The 15300-nt window shown below is 42.1% G+C and overlaps 1 protein-coding gene across 1 annotated transcript; it reads right to left on the reverse strand.

Annotated features, from left to right (window-relative positions):
- Nucleotides 1-1527: 1527 nt before the first annotated feature.
- AP3M2 (adaptor related protein complex 3 subunit mu 2) lies at nt 1528-12465 on the reverse strand. The gene is made up of 9 exons (XM_063445500.1): nt 12359-12465; nt 9320-9621; nt 9044-9215; nt 8341-8478; nt 5604-5689; nt 4928-5061; nt 3931-4138; nt 3411-3555; nt 1528-2564 (listed from the first exon to the last, which is right to left on the reverse strand). The coding sequence occupies exons 2-9, from the start codon at nt 9590-9592 to the stop codon at nt 2464-2466; spliced, it is 1257 nt and encodes a 418-aa protein (XP_063301570.1). The 5' UTR covers nt 9593-9621; nt 12359-12465; the 3' UTR covers nt 1528-2463.
- Between the last annotated feature and the right edge of the window lie 2835 nt (nt 12466-15300).

The following is a 15300-nucleotide window of genomic DNA, read 5'->3' on the forward strand; positions in this document are numbered from 1 at the left end:
CGGGTGTAGATATCAGGCGGGCCGCGGTTAGGCAGCCAATGCCTGTGCAGGAGGTCAGCGTGCACCCCGGGTGGCTGCATCCGTCCCAGGGCGTGCAGCCTCCATGTGGCCGGGATTACCCCCACCGGCCGGTGCTTGTTCCTCCGGCCAGGCAATCAGGCGTCTGTTCTCTGTCTGCAGCTGTCCTCATGCAGGCTTATGCAGGTGTGTAGGCCGGGTTCATCAGTCTCGGTGTTCCCCGTATTCTGGTATCATATGGGTGCTTGGGTAGTACCCCATTGCATTGCAGCATGTAATCCGGCCCTGGGGAAGGTTGTGAGCAAGTTTTATGCCGCTGTTTAGGGCTTAAAGGACCACTCTAGGCACCCAGACCACTTCAGCTTAATGAAGTGGTCTGGGTGCCAGGTCCAGCTAGGGTTAACTAATTGTTTTATAAACATAGCAGTTTCAGAGAAACTGCTATGTTTATCAATTAGTTAAGCCTTCCCCTATTTCCTCTAGTGGCTGTCTCACTGACAGCCGCTAGAGGCGCTTGCGTGATTCTCACTGTGAAAATCACAGTGAGAGCACGCAAGCGTCCATAGGAAAGCATTATGAATGCTTTCCTATGTGACCGGCTGAATGCGCGCGCAGCTCTTGCCGCGCGTGCGCATTCAGCCGACGGGGAGGAACGGAGGCGGAGAGGAGGAGGAGAGCTCCCCGCCCAGCGCTGGAAAAAGGTACGTTTTTACCCCTTTCCAGAGCCGGGCGGGAGGGGGTCCCTGAGGGTGGGGGCACCCTCAGGGCACTCTAGTGCCAGGAAAACGAGTATGCTTTCCTGGCACTAGAGTGGTCCTTTAAGCTCTGAGTCACATTGCTCTGCAGCCATACTGCTTGGCGGCCCCGCCCCGCCCCTTGACTGCCATGCCTTTTGGAGGTGTCACTAGGGAGCAATGTAAACACTGCCTTTTCTTTGAAACCGCAATGTTTACATGAAAATGCCTGCAGGGACAGGCTATACACACCAGAACTACTACATTAAAGAGTAGTTGTTCTTAGCGTCCCTTTAACTTTGGATTATGTTTGGTGGATAAACAGCATAAAAATTGTGTGCATTAAAAAAATTATTAACTAATACATTTTTCAATGTCTGAGTGACATATTTTGAGTGTTTGAAGATGTGCTGCTCTACAGTTCCAAATAAAGGCAAGAGAGAGCTGGGCCTATGTTTGATGGAATTGCAGAGATAAAGTGAAAGAGTGATCAGAGTAGGTGCATAATGGGTTGGGCTTTGGCAAATAATAATGTAACAGGAAACAATAGGGGGCCCACTCAGATTGATTGCACCATAAACATTATAATAAATATAGAGTGTTTGTAAAGCTGTTTGTCCTTTTTAGTGTCATTATTGCTGAAAATTTTAATCTTATGTTAAACAAACTGCTAGATTTATTGGGTACAAAGGAAAAGAAACTCATAGGTATCTAGCAAAAGTGTTATAAGAAAGCAATCAACAATAAAACATTTGTTTGAGTAACAACACACTAGTTATGTACCAAGGTCCATTTTATTAGACACAAGTGAAAGATTGTTTACACGTTGCTGGACCTGAGGTCACTGCACATTTCAGAATCAGAAAAATGATCTCATTGTCTAAAGAAAGTAGTGCAGGAGAGATTCTCTTGTACACATATAATAGGGTTATTTCTGGAATATATGATTATCCTGCAACACAGAAACCAGTCATGGGTAGTGTTTACATGCACAAGAAATCTTCAAATCAAATCTTCAGACTTAAGTTACTTGTACAATCATGGTTTAATAAATGAGGACAATCTTCTTATAATGGTCTTGAATCAGAAGGTTCCAGACCACTAGCCAGTTGTATATCTCTTCCTTTCCCCAACAAATAAGCCCTGTAAACAAATTATAGATCTTTCCAGGTGTCTTAATGTTACCAACATTCTATAGCATGGAGGCTTTCACTGTATTGGTCCTGCTTCACTCGTGAATGCAAATCAGAAATATAACCCTTACACATACTGCCATCACATATCTTTCATAGTAGTCACACAACCACAGCAGAACTGTGTTCTGTAATTATTTATGCCAAAATGGTCACAGTTGTATAGTGCATTATAAACACGTTACAATAATGCACTCTTCAGATGCACAATATTTATTTTTTTTAAAACATACTGCACACATAGGACTACACCACATTCTCTACATGCACACTAATCTAGTTTTTGAGCTACTCTAGACTAGAATGCCAGTGCAAACCATCACCATACATCCTCATTGCTCAACAGAAGTTTAGCAGTTGCCAAGATCTACTGTAGAGCCACACAGTGCAACTCAAACCATCCACACATATGGCATACTAGCATTCTTATACATAGCGACACGCACACATAGATACTGAGATAGGAGCATTAACAATAACAGAACACAAGGTAGGAAAAGGCAGACTGAACTCTAGCCCTATGTCCTGACTTGGAATTTTCCAGCCTTGGTCATGTATTTGATGCCTTTGAAGGGTTTGTATTTTTCTCCATACATGTCCAGTCGGTTTACCTTCAGGCCTGAAGAAAAGGAAAAGACAAAATACTGCTTTAACATTATTCAGCATAGAGATATATTAATTATAACCTATAAACGCATACTAAATCACGATGGCCAGGTGGGTGTAACTGCCATGGGAGCTTTATTAAGGCACAAAAAAGGCATGGTATATCACTCATGACCTCTGCATCAGATTGCTTTGATTTCACTGTTTCCCATTCTGCAATCCATTTTATCAATATGCCTTGTTTTGTAGTCCCCTGAGTAACAGGGTGTACTGATCTTGTAGCTTTTCGAGCCAAACTCTCTGCAGATTTTGTTATCCTTCTGTTGGCTGGGAGTGGTCTTGTTTTTGCTACCGAATAAGTATAGTTGGCATCTGTTCATCCTTTTACTTCATACAGGATGTTTTATTTGTTCGTTTGTTTTTTTTCCCCCTGAGTATTTGTTTTCATGTTTGGCACCTTTTCGGATTTACATGGAATGGAATCCAGAAGATCACACCCTTTAGCCAATCAGGATGATTTATGGCCTATTTACTACTGGCACACTGTGCTGGGACCCTGTATTTCTTACAATATCAAATTAGGGAAATGTAATATTTTAAGTTAACTGTACTTCATTTTGCCTGGTTATTTTAGACTAGAGTCTGTTTGGCTGTTTATTGACAAGGGCAATAAAAAAAAATAAAAAAAAATAATTGAAATAGCTACCAATTTTTTTTATGTAAGCCAAAAGGTTTTTAGAAAATTTAACATTACTAGATCATATAGTATTCCTTGCCACTCTGATTAAACAAATGTAGTTGATAGTGGATAAATGAATTGCAATGATATCACAATACCCAACAACTCTCCTTGACATACCAGAGATGGCCAACTGCTGGATCTTGAAGTGCAAATTGAGTGTAGGGTTTTCATCTGGCTTCGAAGACCCAGCCTGGAGGATCATAGTTCCCTTCAAACTTGGCAACTTCTGGGGATTTATCTTACCCACATCCCATGACAACAGCTGCAAGGAAGATATGGAGTCAAGAGAGTGGTCACTCAGAGGTTTGGGGAATTCGAGGCGTTTGCAGTAGAAAGGAAGCATGAGATATTTACAAAAGCATAGCGATGAACACAATTATGCCCAACTATAGTTGCACATGAAAACACACATCTAAATACAAAAACAAATATGGACATACTTTTATCCGGGCACACTGCCACATCCCTTTTCAGTCTGATTTTAAATATGCATTGAAATAGAGTTTTATATTAACATGCACAGATATACACTAATACAATATGCATTGTTGTAGCAAAGTGCAGCCCCATTTTTCCAACGCAAGAAAGTACATTCCATTTTTCTGTAGACACACAACAGTCCCCATGTGTTCCTGACCTTGGTCACTGGATCGAAAACATATGTTCCCTGAGAAGGGGTCAGTGTCATATTGAGGACACCCTTCGGCATCTGCCCAGTGACGGTCACACCTTCCACTGTTTTTCCCATGCTTTGTTTGGGTCCAAGTGTCACCTCAAAGCGTCCAGAACTTGTACCTTCTCGAAAACTGATTCCATGTTTCACGTACACAGGGATTGCCACCAAGCTGCAAGGCACAATCAGTAAGTTCCTGGTGCGGAGGTAATGAGTAGACAAATCCTTTCCAGCTATGTTGAACAAATCTATTCATTCATATTTTACCAAGAATTTGTTCTGTTCAATGTGACAGAAAGGGATTTGTGCCCAAGTCTAGTAATGAGTACATCCTGTATCACAAACAACATGATCATCCACATACCTCTGCTCAACAGAAGAAAAATAAAAACACATTTACTAAGCCATATAAAGATGGGAGATTCTGAACTCAATGTCACGGTGGGTTAGATCTATCATGGCATGAATAGAAGGCTCTGTGAGAGAGTCCCACATAATCAGTACAACTTCTGTATTAAGGGGACACTCAAGACCCCTATATCACTTTAGATTGCTGAAGTGCTCTATGTGTACAGAGTGTGTCCCTTTTTTCATTTTACAAAAAGTGTAGAATTCAAAGGAAATTGAATTCTATAATCTGACAGCTGGAGAGTGAGATATAAGAAAGTTAATCAGACAACTGGTGCTGTTACTTTCTGGTTGTTTAGCAAAGACTTGTCATTGAGCAGCATTGGAAAGTCCATAATTGCCCAGTCACAGCCAAGTCTAGGCTGGGGAAGAAGGGATGATGGGCTTGCAAAAGCTGCAGACAAGTGATCTGTAGATATTGCAAAAAACACAAACATGATTAAATGCCTGAAATTTAAATGTGGGTGTATCTACTAAACTATTATATTTAGGGATTTTAAGTTATGCAATTTCTCATTTAATATTTATCATAAATAAATGAAAAAGGTCTTACTTCTGGGCACTGACATGGTAGGACAGCAGTCGGAAATTGCCATCAGGGGGAATGAAGGAGAGGATTCTCTCTGACTCCCATCGCTTGAAACGCACACAAGGATGGAAGCTTACATCGTCCAGTAATCGAGGATTCTGAGAAACAAAAAACGCAAAGGAGGTGACGTGATGAATTTATTATTACTATGGATATCCAATGAAAACCAAAAAGGTTTTTTTCCCCCTCAATCTAGGCACAACATAATTACTATAACGCACAGCATTCCCACCTGTCTTGAAGGCTGTACCACTGATGGCACCCAATTCCCACTGCACTATTCTTGCTGCCTGAATGGTAATATCACTAATTGCGCAGTATGCACAGGGTTTGTAAAGTCATTAAATGTGTATGATTCCCAATCATTGTATGTAAATGAAAAGAGCTAATGCATCATCAGTAAAATCTGTTCAACCTTTGGGTCACAGGTCCAATTCCCGGCAGGGTTGACTCAGCCCTTCATCCTTCTGAGGTAGATAAAATAAGTACCATTAAATTGGTTAATAGTAACAACCCCTGGATGTTGGGCTAAGGTAACATCCCCAGGACGTACTTGAAAACCAGAGTAATCTGAATGTGTCTTTCCTGATTAAATACTGTTATCATCCCCATGCAGTTCCACACCTTCAAGTTGTCTCACCATAAAAGATAGCGTCAGATCAGGCATCCCACTCAGTTTAACGCAGGCATCAATCACTCCCTGAATCTCAGCTGTAACAGTGCAACCTATAAAATGATATTAGAGGTTAAGGTTAGAGAGAACAACCCATTACTTACAAAGGGTTATTCACTAAAGCTTTCAGAATTTCAAAATCTTAAAGGCCTAGCAAGACCGCCTACAGATACAAGGCTAACATGCCAAATCAAAAAATGCTTCAAATACTGGAATGACAGTATGACTCTTCCCAAAACGATTTTACTATATCATGTTCAGCCCTAAGTATTAGAAGGTAATCCTACCAAGAGAAAGCAAAAAAGCAATAATTGGAACACGTATAAAAAAAAAACAAAAAAAAAAAAAACCACACTCTGCTAAACCATAATCTCCTAAATGCTTTTATTCCACAATCACAAGATGACTAGGCCAGCTATCTTTGTGATGGCAGACAAAATTCACTTGAAAGTTATTATTTATGTTGCTACAGAATTATTTTCAGCCATTTACTGGGCATGGAAAGGGGTGCCCTTGACTGCCATACATTGCTATAAAATCAATGGAAGGCAGTGTCACACCATCTCATTATAAATGGGTCAAGGATAGATATTTGCATGCAGCGGGATTCATTTAACGATACGGCTGTAGACTGGTCCACGACATCCTTTATTTCTCTTATTAAATTAAAGGAGTTACTACTCATAACATATGGTGCATTTTATCCTTTCTAACCTAGTTTAAATATGGACTCACTCGGGGCGGACGCTAAGCAGAGCAGCTCCTGCTCACGACCGCGCAAATTGTGGCATAACTGCTCGAAAAGTGCATAAACTCGACAAATAACGCGGCCCAGCAACCGGTGAAGCTACGGGGCATCCAACGGTACCACTTATGCAGACCCACCAGCGAGAATCCCCGACCGTACCTTGAGGCCTACAAGCAAGGCAGTAACGGGAGAGACGGCCGCTCTCCCACTGCCTCATGAAGCTGGAAGGCTGGCTGCAGGCCCTTGTCCTCCCCCCTATGGACCGGTGGGGGTTATCCCGGTCCCAGGAGGCCGCCCGCATGCCCTAAAGCAACGACCGCAACTCACTACTCCTGGCATGGCGGAACACTCCCGTGGGCCTCCTGCAGAAGCGAAGCCGCGCGCTACACTCGACAGCATCGATGCCATCTTTGCAGCCTTCTGGCTCCGTCTGGAGCTGAGAATGAGAAGCTCTCCTCTGCCCGCGCAAAGCCACTCACCTACCAAAGGTGCAGAAAACCTCTCGACCAGGCCGATACCAGACAAAGCACAGATGCAACTAAATACTCGGGCTGGGCCGACCATGGGCTGGAGTAGTAAGCGGAGCGGAGAGAAGCGGGGAGCGAGCAGACCCTCCCAGGGCACAGCTACCACGTCTCGGCAACACACAGCAAATACGGGCCCTCCTGGGTTGAGAGCCCACGGGGAGGCACACTCCCGGCATCGTCCACATAAGCGGAGGCTCCGACGCCGCAGGCAGCATAGAAACATCAGGAGCTCCAGCTATCCCCGACATGGGAAGGATCCGGACTCCAGCGCGAGCCACCGAATCCGTGGAGCTAAGATGCGAGCTCTCTACAGAACCTGGGGCCGGAGGGCCACTGATCTCTGCCCCTGCCGTCTAACGCCCCACAGCTGCTTCAAGGAGATCCAGAGCACAGGTGTAGGTTGAACACCAACGACATCGAGTGAGGACTTAAGCATACCCGTTGCCCGACTACCAGCCTGGAAACACAATAGGACTTGAGATGCTCTGATTGTCACTGCTGATAAGCATACTCTATTGATGTCAGACCTTTCCGTTTAAACTTTGTTTTATGCTAGACGTTTAAAAGGTTGAGATAGGACTTGTAACAATCCTTAATTTAACCATATAACTGTTTTGACGTACTGCTGGTCCTTCCTAGCTGCCATGTTAGCTTAGAATGTATAGCAACCTAAGGCAACGCAGTCGATAATAGTTTATGCTCACTCTATAACAACACTGTGGTTTATCAATTCTGTGTACACATCTTGAAATATCAGTCGCAAGCTGTCAGTTAGCATGTACTGTTGTTACTGCTTCTTCCTAACAAAAGGGTAATGTGCCAAACCTAGCTATTTCATGTTAAGACTTGATTATGCATCTTGTTTTCCTGTTATTATGTACTACGCAAGGTCTAACTTGTCAATTGCTATCTGCCTGCTTTCATTTTTCCCTATATGACATCTAATTAGACTAACGCCACTAGCCTGTGATTTAATGCACTTACCTAGAAAAACTGAGCCAGACTGCCTGGTACTCATGTAATACTCCCCAATGTCTAAACCGCATTACTCGCTCAGTAGACACATGATTATTTTCACTCTATTTTAGTATCTTGTAAGCTTATATGTATCGCCTATATGTGGTAACGGTACTTAGCGTATACATACCTCATCAGCCTGTACAGTGTCACAGAAGTTCTATCGTTACTTGTTATCTTATTCATGTATAATCACTTTCTTTACTACTACACGAAACTTAAAAGAATAACTTTACATAATATAAAATGAGGCTACGAGATTTTCAGGGATGATGTAAATTGCACTGTATTATACCCGAAATGTACGACACTTTATCGTCTCCCTTCTTCTATTTTGTATCCCATATAATTTTATGCCTCAATAAAAAAGAGATTGACAAAAAAATAAAAATATGGACTCACTATTAGTTACCTGATTTATCAATGATGGCATCGATTTCTTCTATTACATCAAAATAGGCTTCATTATTGGTGTATTTCACTCCTGTACGTCTCCATGGTACAACAGAAAGTTGACCTGTGGGGAGCTGGTCACCAACATTAGAACTGCCTGAAAAATAAACAAATAAATTAAATTCTCCCACTTTGCCAGGATTCATAGTCTTGAACTCAATAACATGTTACATCAAATACAGACCACTTGGCTCTTCTACCCTTTATCCAGTAGAAATCCATAAGATTCTCTCTGACCCAAGCCCCATTTCCAGTAGGTTATAACGACTGTCCATTAATGTGTAACAACTAAACAGTTTAAAAAAAAAAATCTTAGATTTTAAGCTCTTTTGAGCAGGGCCTTCTTCGCCGCTGGTCTGATAATATTTTGCATGTTAATTACATATAAAATATTATTCTGGAATTGTAAAACACTGTAGAATATGTTGGCGCTATGTTATATTATTATAATCATTTGTATAGTGACAAGATATTCCGCAGAACTTTATTAAAGAACAGATAATTAGAGGCGAAGAAGGCCCTTTTCAAAGGAGCTTACAATCTTGGAGGAGTTGAGGTAGACTAATTACTCTTTAAATTCTCCCATTCTTGACAAAATCATTACTTCCCAGATCCTTCCTCATGAATAGCAAAGTTAATTTCTGCTTATTCCTTAATCTTACCTGTGATTGTGTTAACAACACTACGAAGGATGGTTGGAGGTTTAATAAGCTCCTTCAAAATGTTGGACTCCGTGGCAAGGGGGAATCCATTGTCCAACATCTCTTCCAGAACCTCATAAACAACCACCACATTTTCCTTGATGACTGCCTCAGAGCATGAGCCAAAGTAATCCTAGCAAAATTAAGAAAATTATGAGCTTGAGTACTCTTGTATACAGCACAGAGTGAAGTAAAATGATAGATAATGCTCAACCCAAAAAGAAAGAAAAATGTCACCTGGAATGTGTCGACCACACGATGAAGAAACTCAATGGCAAAGAGTGGAGGCACCTCTGTCTGGATGACAGCTACAAAAAAAATAGCATGTCGATAGACGCTGAGAAGGTAGTGATGGGGGGTGGGTATGATTGGAGGCACATTTTCCGCTTCTGATGCCCTTTCTTGAGCCTCAAAAAAATAGTCACAAACAGAGCGGGATACTACACTTTTCCAGTGCTTCTCCAGAAAAATATCTCCTGAAGGATTTATCAGGAACAGGCTGTGGATCATGGTGCTCAGAGCGAAGGAAAAGTTTAGTGCTGTTAAGTAAGGAAACACATTAATATCAAAATTATACTTAAATTTTTTTTATTGCTACCGTATCACATATTTACTAAAAATGAAAGTAATAATGCAATATTATAAGTTTATCATTATTTAGCTAAACGGAAGTTATTGAAGGTAATGAAACAGTGCTTTTTGTTATTTCTACAGAAAATCTAATCAGGCTTTTTGAAATAACCATCTATATTCACTCCGTTCTATCCACCCTTGCCTGACAGTGCTCTATTTTATTTTTGCATTCGGCATTCAAGTCAGAAATACAATGCTAAATGCAGTCTGTACTCTCTAACGGATCTGCAAAACTTTGTACGTCTGATATATTTTATTATTTTTTTAAACTACTTTTGACCTGCTCTTGCATTGTGCAACTATATTATCTGCCTAGTCTGCATTGATTCAATGCATCACTAGGAGGAGATGCGGATTGGCTAGGGTTGTTTAGCTTGTGCTGCCTCGGTCCCTGATCAGCCTCCTTGACAAACTAGAGCCAATCCAATGCTTTCCTATGAGAAAGTATTGTGACTGGCTGAGATCACCACATTTGATGATGTCAGACAAGGAGGCAAATCAGGAGCAGAGCCAGCAGCAGACTGGAATAAAAGTAATATTTTACTATATTTAGGGGGACAAGGGGGGAGAAAGGTAGATAGTGTTTTTAACACTATAGGGTCAGGAATACATATTTCTCTTCCTGACCGTATAGTGTTCCTTTAAAAAGCCTTTTTTTTTTTTTTTTTTTTTATAAAAGTGCATATTTCTATGGGAAACCTGGGCTTTTATCATTAAATAATGAAACACTTCTCTTGCTGACCAACAGACAGGGAGGTTTGTTTCTGGCTACGGTTAGATCCGCTGAGCTAACAGAGGTGGCCTGCCTCCCCCCCACATCTTTTTCCCAAAATCAGACCAGCTGTGAAGTGTGCATGCATGAGCAGGCACATGTGCACATTTACTGGCGCAAGTGTGCACAGGAAGATAGTTTCAAAGGCTTCTCATAGGTTCTCATAGACTAAGTCTCTTCTGGAAACAAAACAAAACACTGGTTTACAAATGAGGGAGTCCCTCCAGCCTCTCGCTGCTAGGTCCCAGGGTTTTCCCTACGGCTGAGAGAGTCGATCCCTGTCAGACAATCTTCCAGCTAGGCCAAATTGGAGGCTAAATGTAATAAATTTTGGGCAAAGATGTGATTAAGGATGCTGTTTAAGTCGAGTTTGATGAGCTCCAGATTACATGTCATTTAAGGACCTCACCCACAGCCCATGTGTGCGGGCTTGGGGAGGGAGAGGGGGGTGAGAGAGTCCCCCTTTGTCATTTAAGGGCCCCCACCCAAAGCTCATGGGGGGGGGGCAGGTGGAAACAGTAGGTCCCCCACTTTTGTCATTTAAAGGCCTCCACCCGCATGGGTGGGGGCCGGAGGAGACAGTAGCCCCCCATAACGTTTGTCAATTAAGGGTATCCACCTGCCGCTTATGGGTGGGGGCACACTAAGTCCCCTGTTTAGTTTAATAGCCCCCACTAGCGGGGGCATGATTGGGGGTGACACTATGTCCGCCATGTCGATTAAATAGGTGGCCCACCATGGGCCACAGGCTGCTTAATGTTTAATAGACATGCCTCTACTCGTGGCATAGCGAGTAGGGGGGAAAAGGGAGACTTTTACCTCCCTTTATTAGTAATACTAACTAATCTTTACTTAGTATTAGTAAAGTAGGCTGAACGACCAATATTGGTCTGTCACCCGTTTGGTAGATTGCTTCCCAATATTTGTATTTATAACGTGCCAACAGATTCCGCAGCACTGTACAATTAGTAGAGAATGTACAATATACACAGAAAAATAATCATGGGAATTAAGGCGCTATCTACCAAGTGGCTGCAACATATAGCCACAGCACTGATCGGATTTTTATTCATTTAAATGAAATTTCGAACCGAACAAAAGGGAAAAAAATAAAAAATAAAATTACAAATTTCGATCTAACAAATGAACAAACTGTAGTGATTGTGTTAGGACTAAATTTGGTAGTTTTGCCGGCGCCCTGTCTCTGCGACAGGGTGTTTGAACTGTGAATGAAGCAATGTGAGAACACAAGAGGAGAGTTGTGTATTGTGGGAAAAAAAATTTGACCACAGAAAATGGAGCGGATTTAAGCTCCTCCTTGGGACAAAGATGGTCAAGCGTAGGAAAAATACATAAGACAAAGTAGTCCCTACTTTATATTTTGTTTTAAAGAAAACTAGATCAGAAAGTTAGAAAAGAAAAACAGATTCTGAGAGAAGAGAAAAGAAGAGGAAGCGATTGGGGAAAGGTAAGTTCTGCATGACAGTGAGCTTTAAGTCTTATGTGTGAAGAAAGGGGAGACGGAACAAGGATGCAAATATAACTGTCACCACATTTCACGAGCCAAGGAACATGAGTTTGCCAGGCATTTTTAGTAAAACACCGCCCCTGTTCACTGTGGAATATAACTGCAGTATATATAGTTGCACATGCATGTTTCCATACATCTAGATATAACAAAACTGTAGACAAATTAATATTAGTTCACAGTTTCTAGTGCTACTCCATTCATACAAACATGGACAGTATGCCCAGAGATGCTCTTCCTCTTCCATATCCACATGCCCTCTCATGCTGCAAACACTCTGTTCTTTCACATGCCCTGCCTGGCATTTTAGAGGGTACTCATGAGGAGGTTTTAGGGTGCTTACCTGTGACAATAATTACTGACACACGATGCAAAAACACAGCACACACACTGCAGCTCCTTCCTCTGTATCAGATGATGCTTCCTCCCCCTGTAACAATCAGCTGACTCCCCTGCCTTCCCCCTCCACACACCAGCTGGCTAGCTCATTGTACATGGGGCGGAGTATAAATGTGTGTGCGTCTCCTTGAGTGTGAATAGATGCTTCATTGTGGGTAGGCATGCAGAAAAACCAATGTGTGTGTATATTTACACACACACATGCTAAAGTAAAATAACCTTCTTACTTAACTGACCTCAGATTAATGGATTCGACCTCCTGTAAAAAAACAAAACATTTCTTAATAAAGTTACAGATCCCATTAGCTCAGTGGCACATTGGGTTAAATTAAATTCACCATCACCCAATGCTATACCATCATTTGAACCACCTGCTTGGTAGCAACCTATAACTATGTGTGAAATTTATTTTTGTTTTACAGCAACAACAATGCTTATGTTACTCATGGCATAGTGGGCTGCAGCGTTTCCAGTCTCATATCTCAGTTCCCAAATGTCCTTGATTCTGCTCACTTGCGGCTGCAGTATCAGTTTTGCAATGAAACGGACAGTTAAATTACAGCTGCACCCAATCCACTGTAAGAGGTAGGCTAAGCATCCCAACTAATTTATGCCATTGTAGTGCTTGTAACGAAGGCTACCAGTGTTCTCCCCGGTTTCTGGGTTTGTGTTTTGAGGTGGTCATGGTGCCTGGAGTCTGAATTTGCAGCATTTCAATCTGAAATGCTACACATAAAGAGGTAAGGTAAATCTGTTACTTTGCATATTTCGCAAAGACCTCTGAAACGGACAGATCCAATGTGGGTCTGGTGGCTATGGGGTGCAGGGGAGGTGAGTTTTATTTAACTTAGGCGGTCGCTGACATCCTATTCTATAGGTCCTTTTTGGGGGGCGGGGAGGGGTGGGATTTAGCAATCGTTCTAAAACTCATAATCACTTTAAAGCCCTTTGCAAGATGGAAAACTATCAATCCCAGCGTGAATAGCCAGCTTTTGAACGAGTGTTCCAGCCTGGCTAATGTAAATTCTGTGCATATTTGGCATCTAATGTCAGCACATGTAGTATGTGCGCAACAGACTACCAATGGTGTCACGGCCACCCACTTCTTCCCCTCAGTCAGACATCTCTCCTCCTCCAGTGAGCAGGGGGAATGCCAGTAAGGGTTACTCAATCCAAACACAGGATTTCATTAATGTGCTGTTCTTGGCTGGAGAAACTCTTTAAAAGTAAAATCTGACAATGACTAGGGGGGCTGCTTGTGTGAGTCATGATTAAGCAGCTCTCACACAGCCATTCTTGGTGCTGGGCAGAGAGCTCATTATATTTATGTGAGACCCGCACAATCAGGGAGGAGGATAAAAGTGTGATGGGCAAAAATCCTTGTACCAGCCTTCATAAATACATATATGCCAATTTTATTGTATGTGACTGGGTGGGTAAGTGCAACTAGTTTGGGGAATAATTAGATGGTGGGTAATTAGATAAGTGAGACAGGGTTGTGAGAGGATTGTGTTTGTGTGTAGGGGAGGCTGCTTGTGGTGCAGCGCTGACCGGGCCCCTGAAGATGTAGGCCACCCGATGGGCCCTAAATGCTTTGGTCACCCGATGGGCCCCATCAGCGTGCAGACCACGCTGCAGGTGTAACGGCGTTAGGGCCCCCATGGTTGTCACCTCCTGATGGCAGCCTGATGGGTGTATGTGAGAGTATGGTTTTGCCTTTTTCTGGGTATAATCCTTGTGCGGTTGATTACGTGTGAGGTTGTGCAAGTCAGGGGGAAGGCTACTTGTAGAGTTGCTTGGGTGAGAAATAGGCTGTTGTGGAGTTGTCTAGGTTTATGTGGATGGGGCGGTTTGTACAGTAGTATCTGTGTGCATGGGAATAATGGATTATGTGGATGGGGAATGGGAGCAGTAAGGTGTGTGTGTGTGTGTGGGGGGGGAGGGGGGGCAGGTATGTGGAGAGATACTTAAGTAATCTTCATTAAATAAAAAATTTTTGGAATTGATCAGGGAATAGCAAATATTGTATCAATATACTTGAACTGGAAAATATTTCCCAATTCGGCTATTTTCCAAGCTCTGTCATTTCGGCCTAAACCTTTCAATTTTCTGCCTCACTAAATGGCTCCCCATCTTGGAAGGTAAGCTTGCTTGTGAGATTAATCATATTTTATTTAAATAAAAATAAAAAAGTTTTTATTTATTTTCACAATAAGTCAACAACTGTGTGCAAGTTTTTGTTTCCAGTGTCTCGGTTAATTAATTTAAGCAGATTATTACAATCTTAAAGAGGCATATAATATGTGATGGTAGTCACCATAACCAGGCGCTTCAGGCAGACTATTTATGTAGGTTCCTGGACTATTCTTATGTTTCAGCCACCCTGTGCCCATTATAGGTGCAGGGTGAGTGTAAAATATTTAGTATTCAGTGTTTTGTCTGCTGTCCTGTCCTGCTGAGGATTGCTACCACCTCGGTGGAATAGGCTGTGGAGCCTGTATAGCATCCTCTGTTGGTAGCAACAGCAATATGCACTACCTGAATAGCAAGGCTTGTTAACAGATATTTTGCGTAATTATGTAATTGTGTTATAATAAGTTGCTGTATATTGTCTACTATGATTTGGTTATTTGTATTTTATTGAAGTTGTCACAGTAATCGTGTCATGAACATGTCCTGAGTTAAAGTATTGCATTTTAGTACCATTTGGAATTGGGGGTCCTGTTGGGATTTTTAGGGATCCCAGTGACAGAGTCTTCAGACGTTTTGGTTGCACAATTCCTGGGGTAAATCAAGAGAGCTAGACCTGAGAGCTGCAAGTGTCTTTGTAAAGGCAATAGCAATCACTGTGAGCAGAGCTACAGCGGGGACAATACCTGCCTGGAA

The sequence above is a fragment of the Pelobates fuscus genome, chromosome 3, assembly GCF_036172605.1.
Source record: "Pelobates fuscus isolate aPelFus1 chromosome 3, aPelFus1.pri, whole genome shotgun sequence".
Lineage (NCBI taxonomy): Eukaryota > Metazoa > Chordata > Amphibia > Anura > Pelobatidae > Pelobates > Pelobates fuscus.

Excerpts from the sequence above, each read along its gene's own strand:
- AP3M2 (XM_063445500.1), bottom strand. The coding sequence starts at position 9,592 with ATGATCCACAGCCTGTTCCTGATAAATCCTTCAGGAGATATTTTTCTG. Across the intron at positions 9,216-9,319 it reads GTGTGGTCGACACATTCCAG|GATTACTTTGGCTCATGCTC; the intron begins GTGACATTTTTC and ends TAATTTTGCTAG. Across the intron at positions 5,690-8,340 it reads TGCCATCATTGATAAATCAG|GTTGCACTGTTACAGCTGAG; the intron begins GTAACTAATAGT and ends ATCATTTTATAG.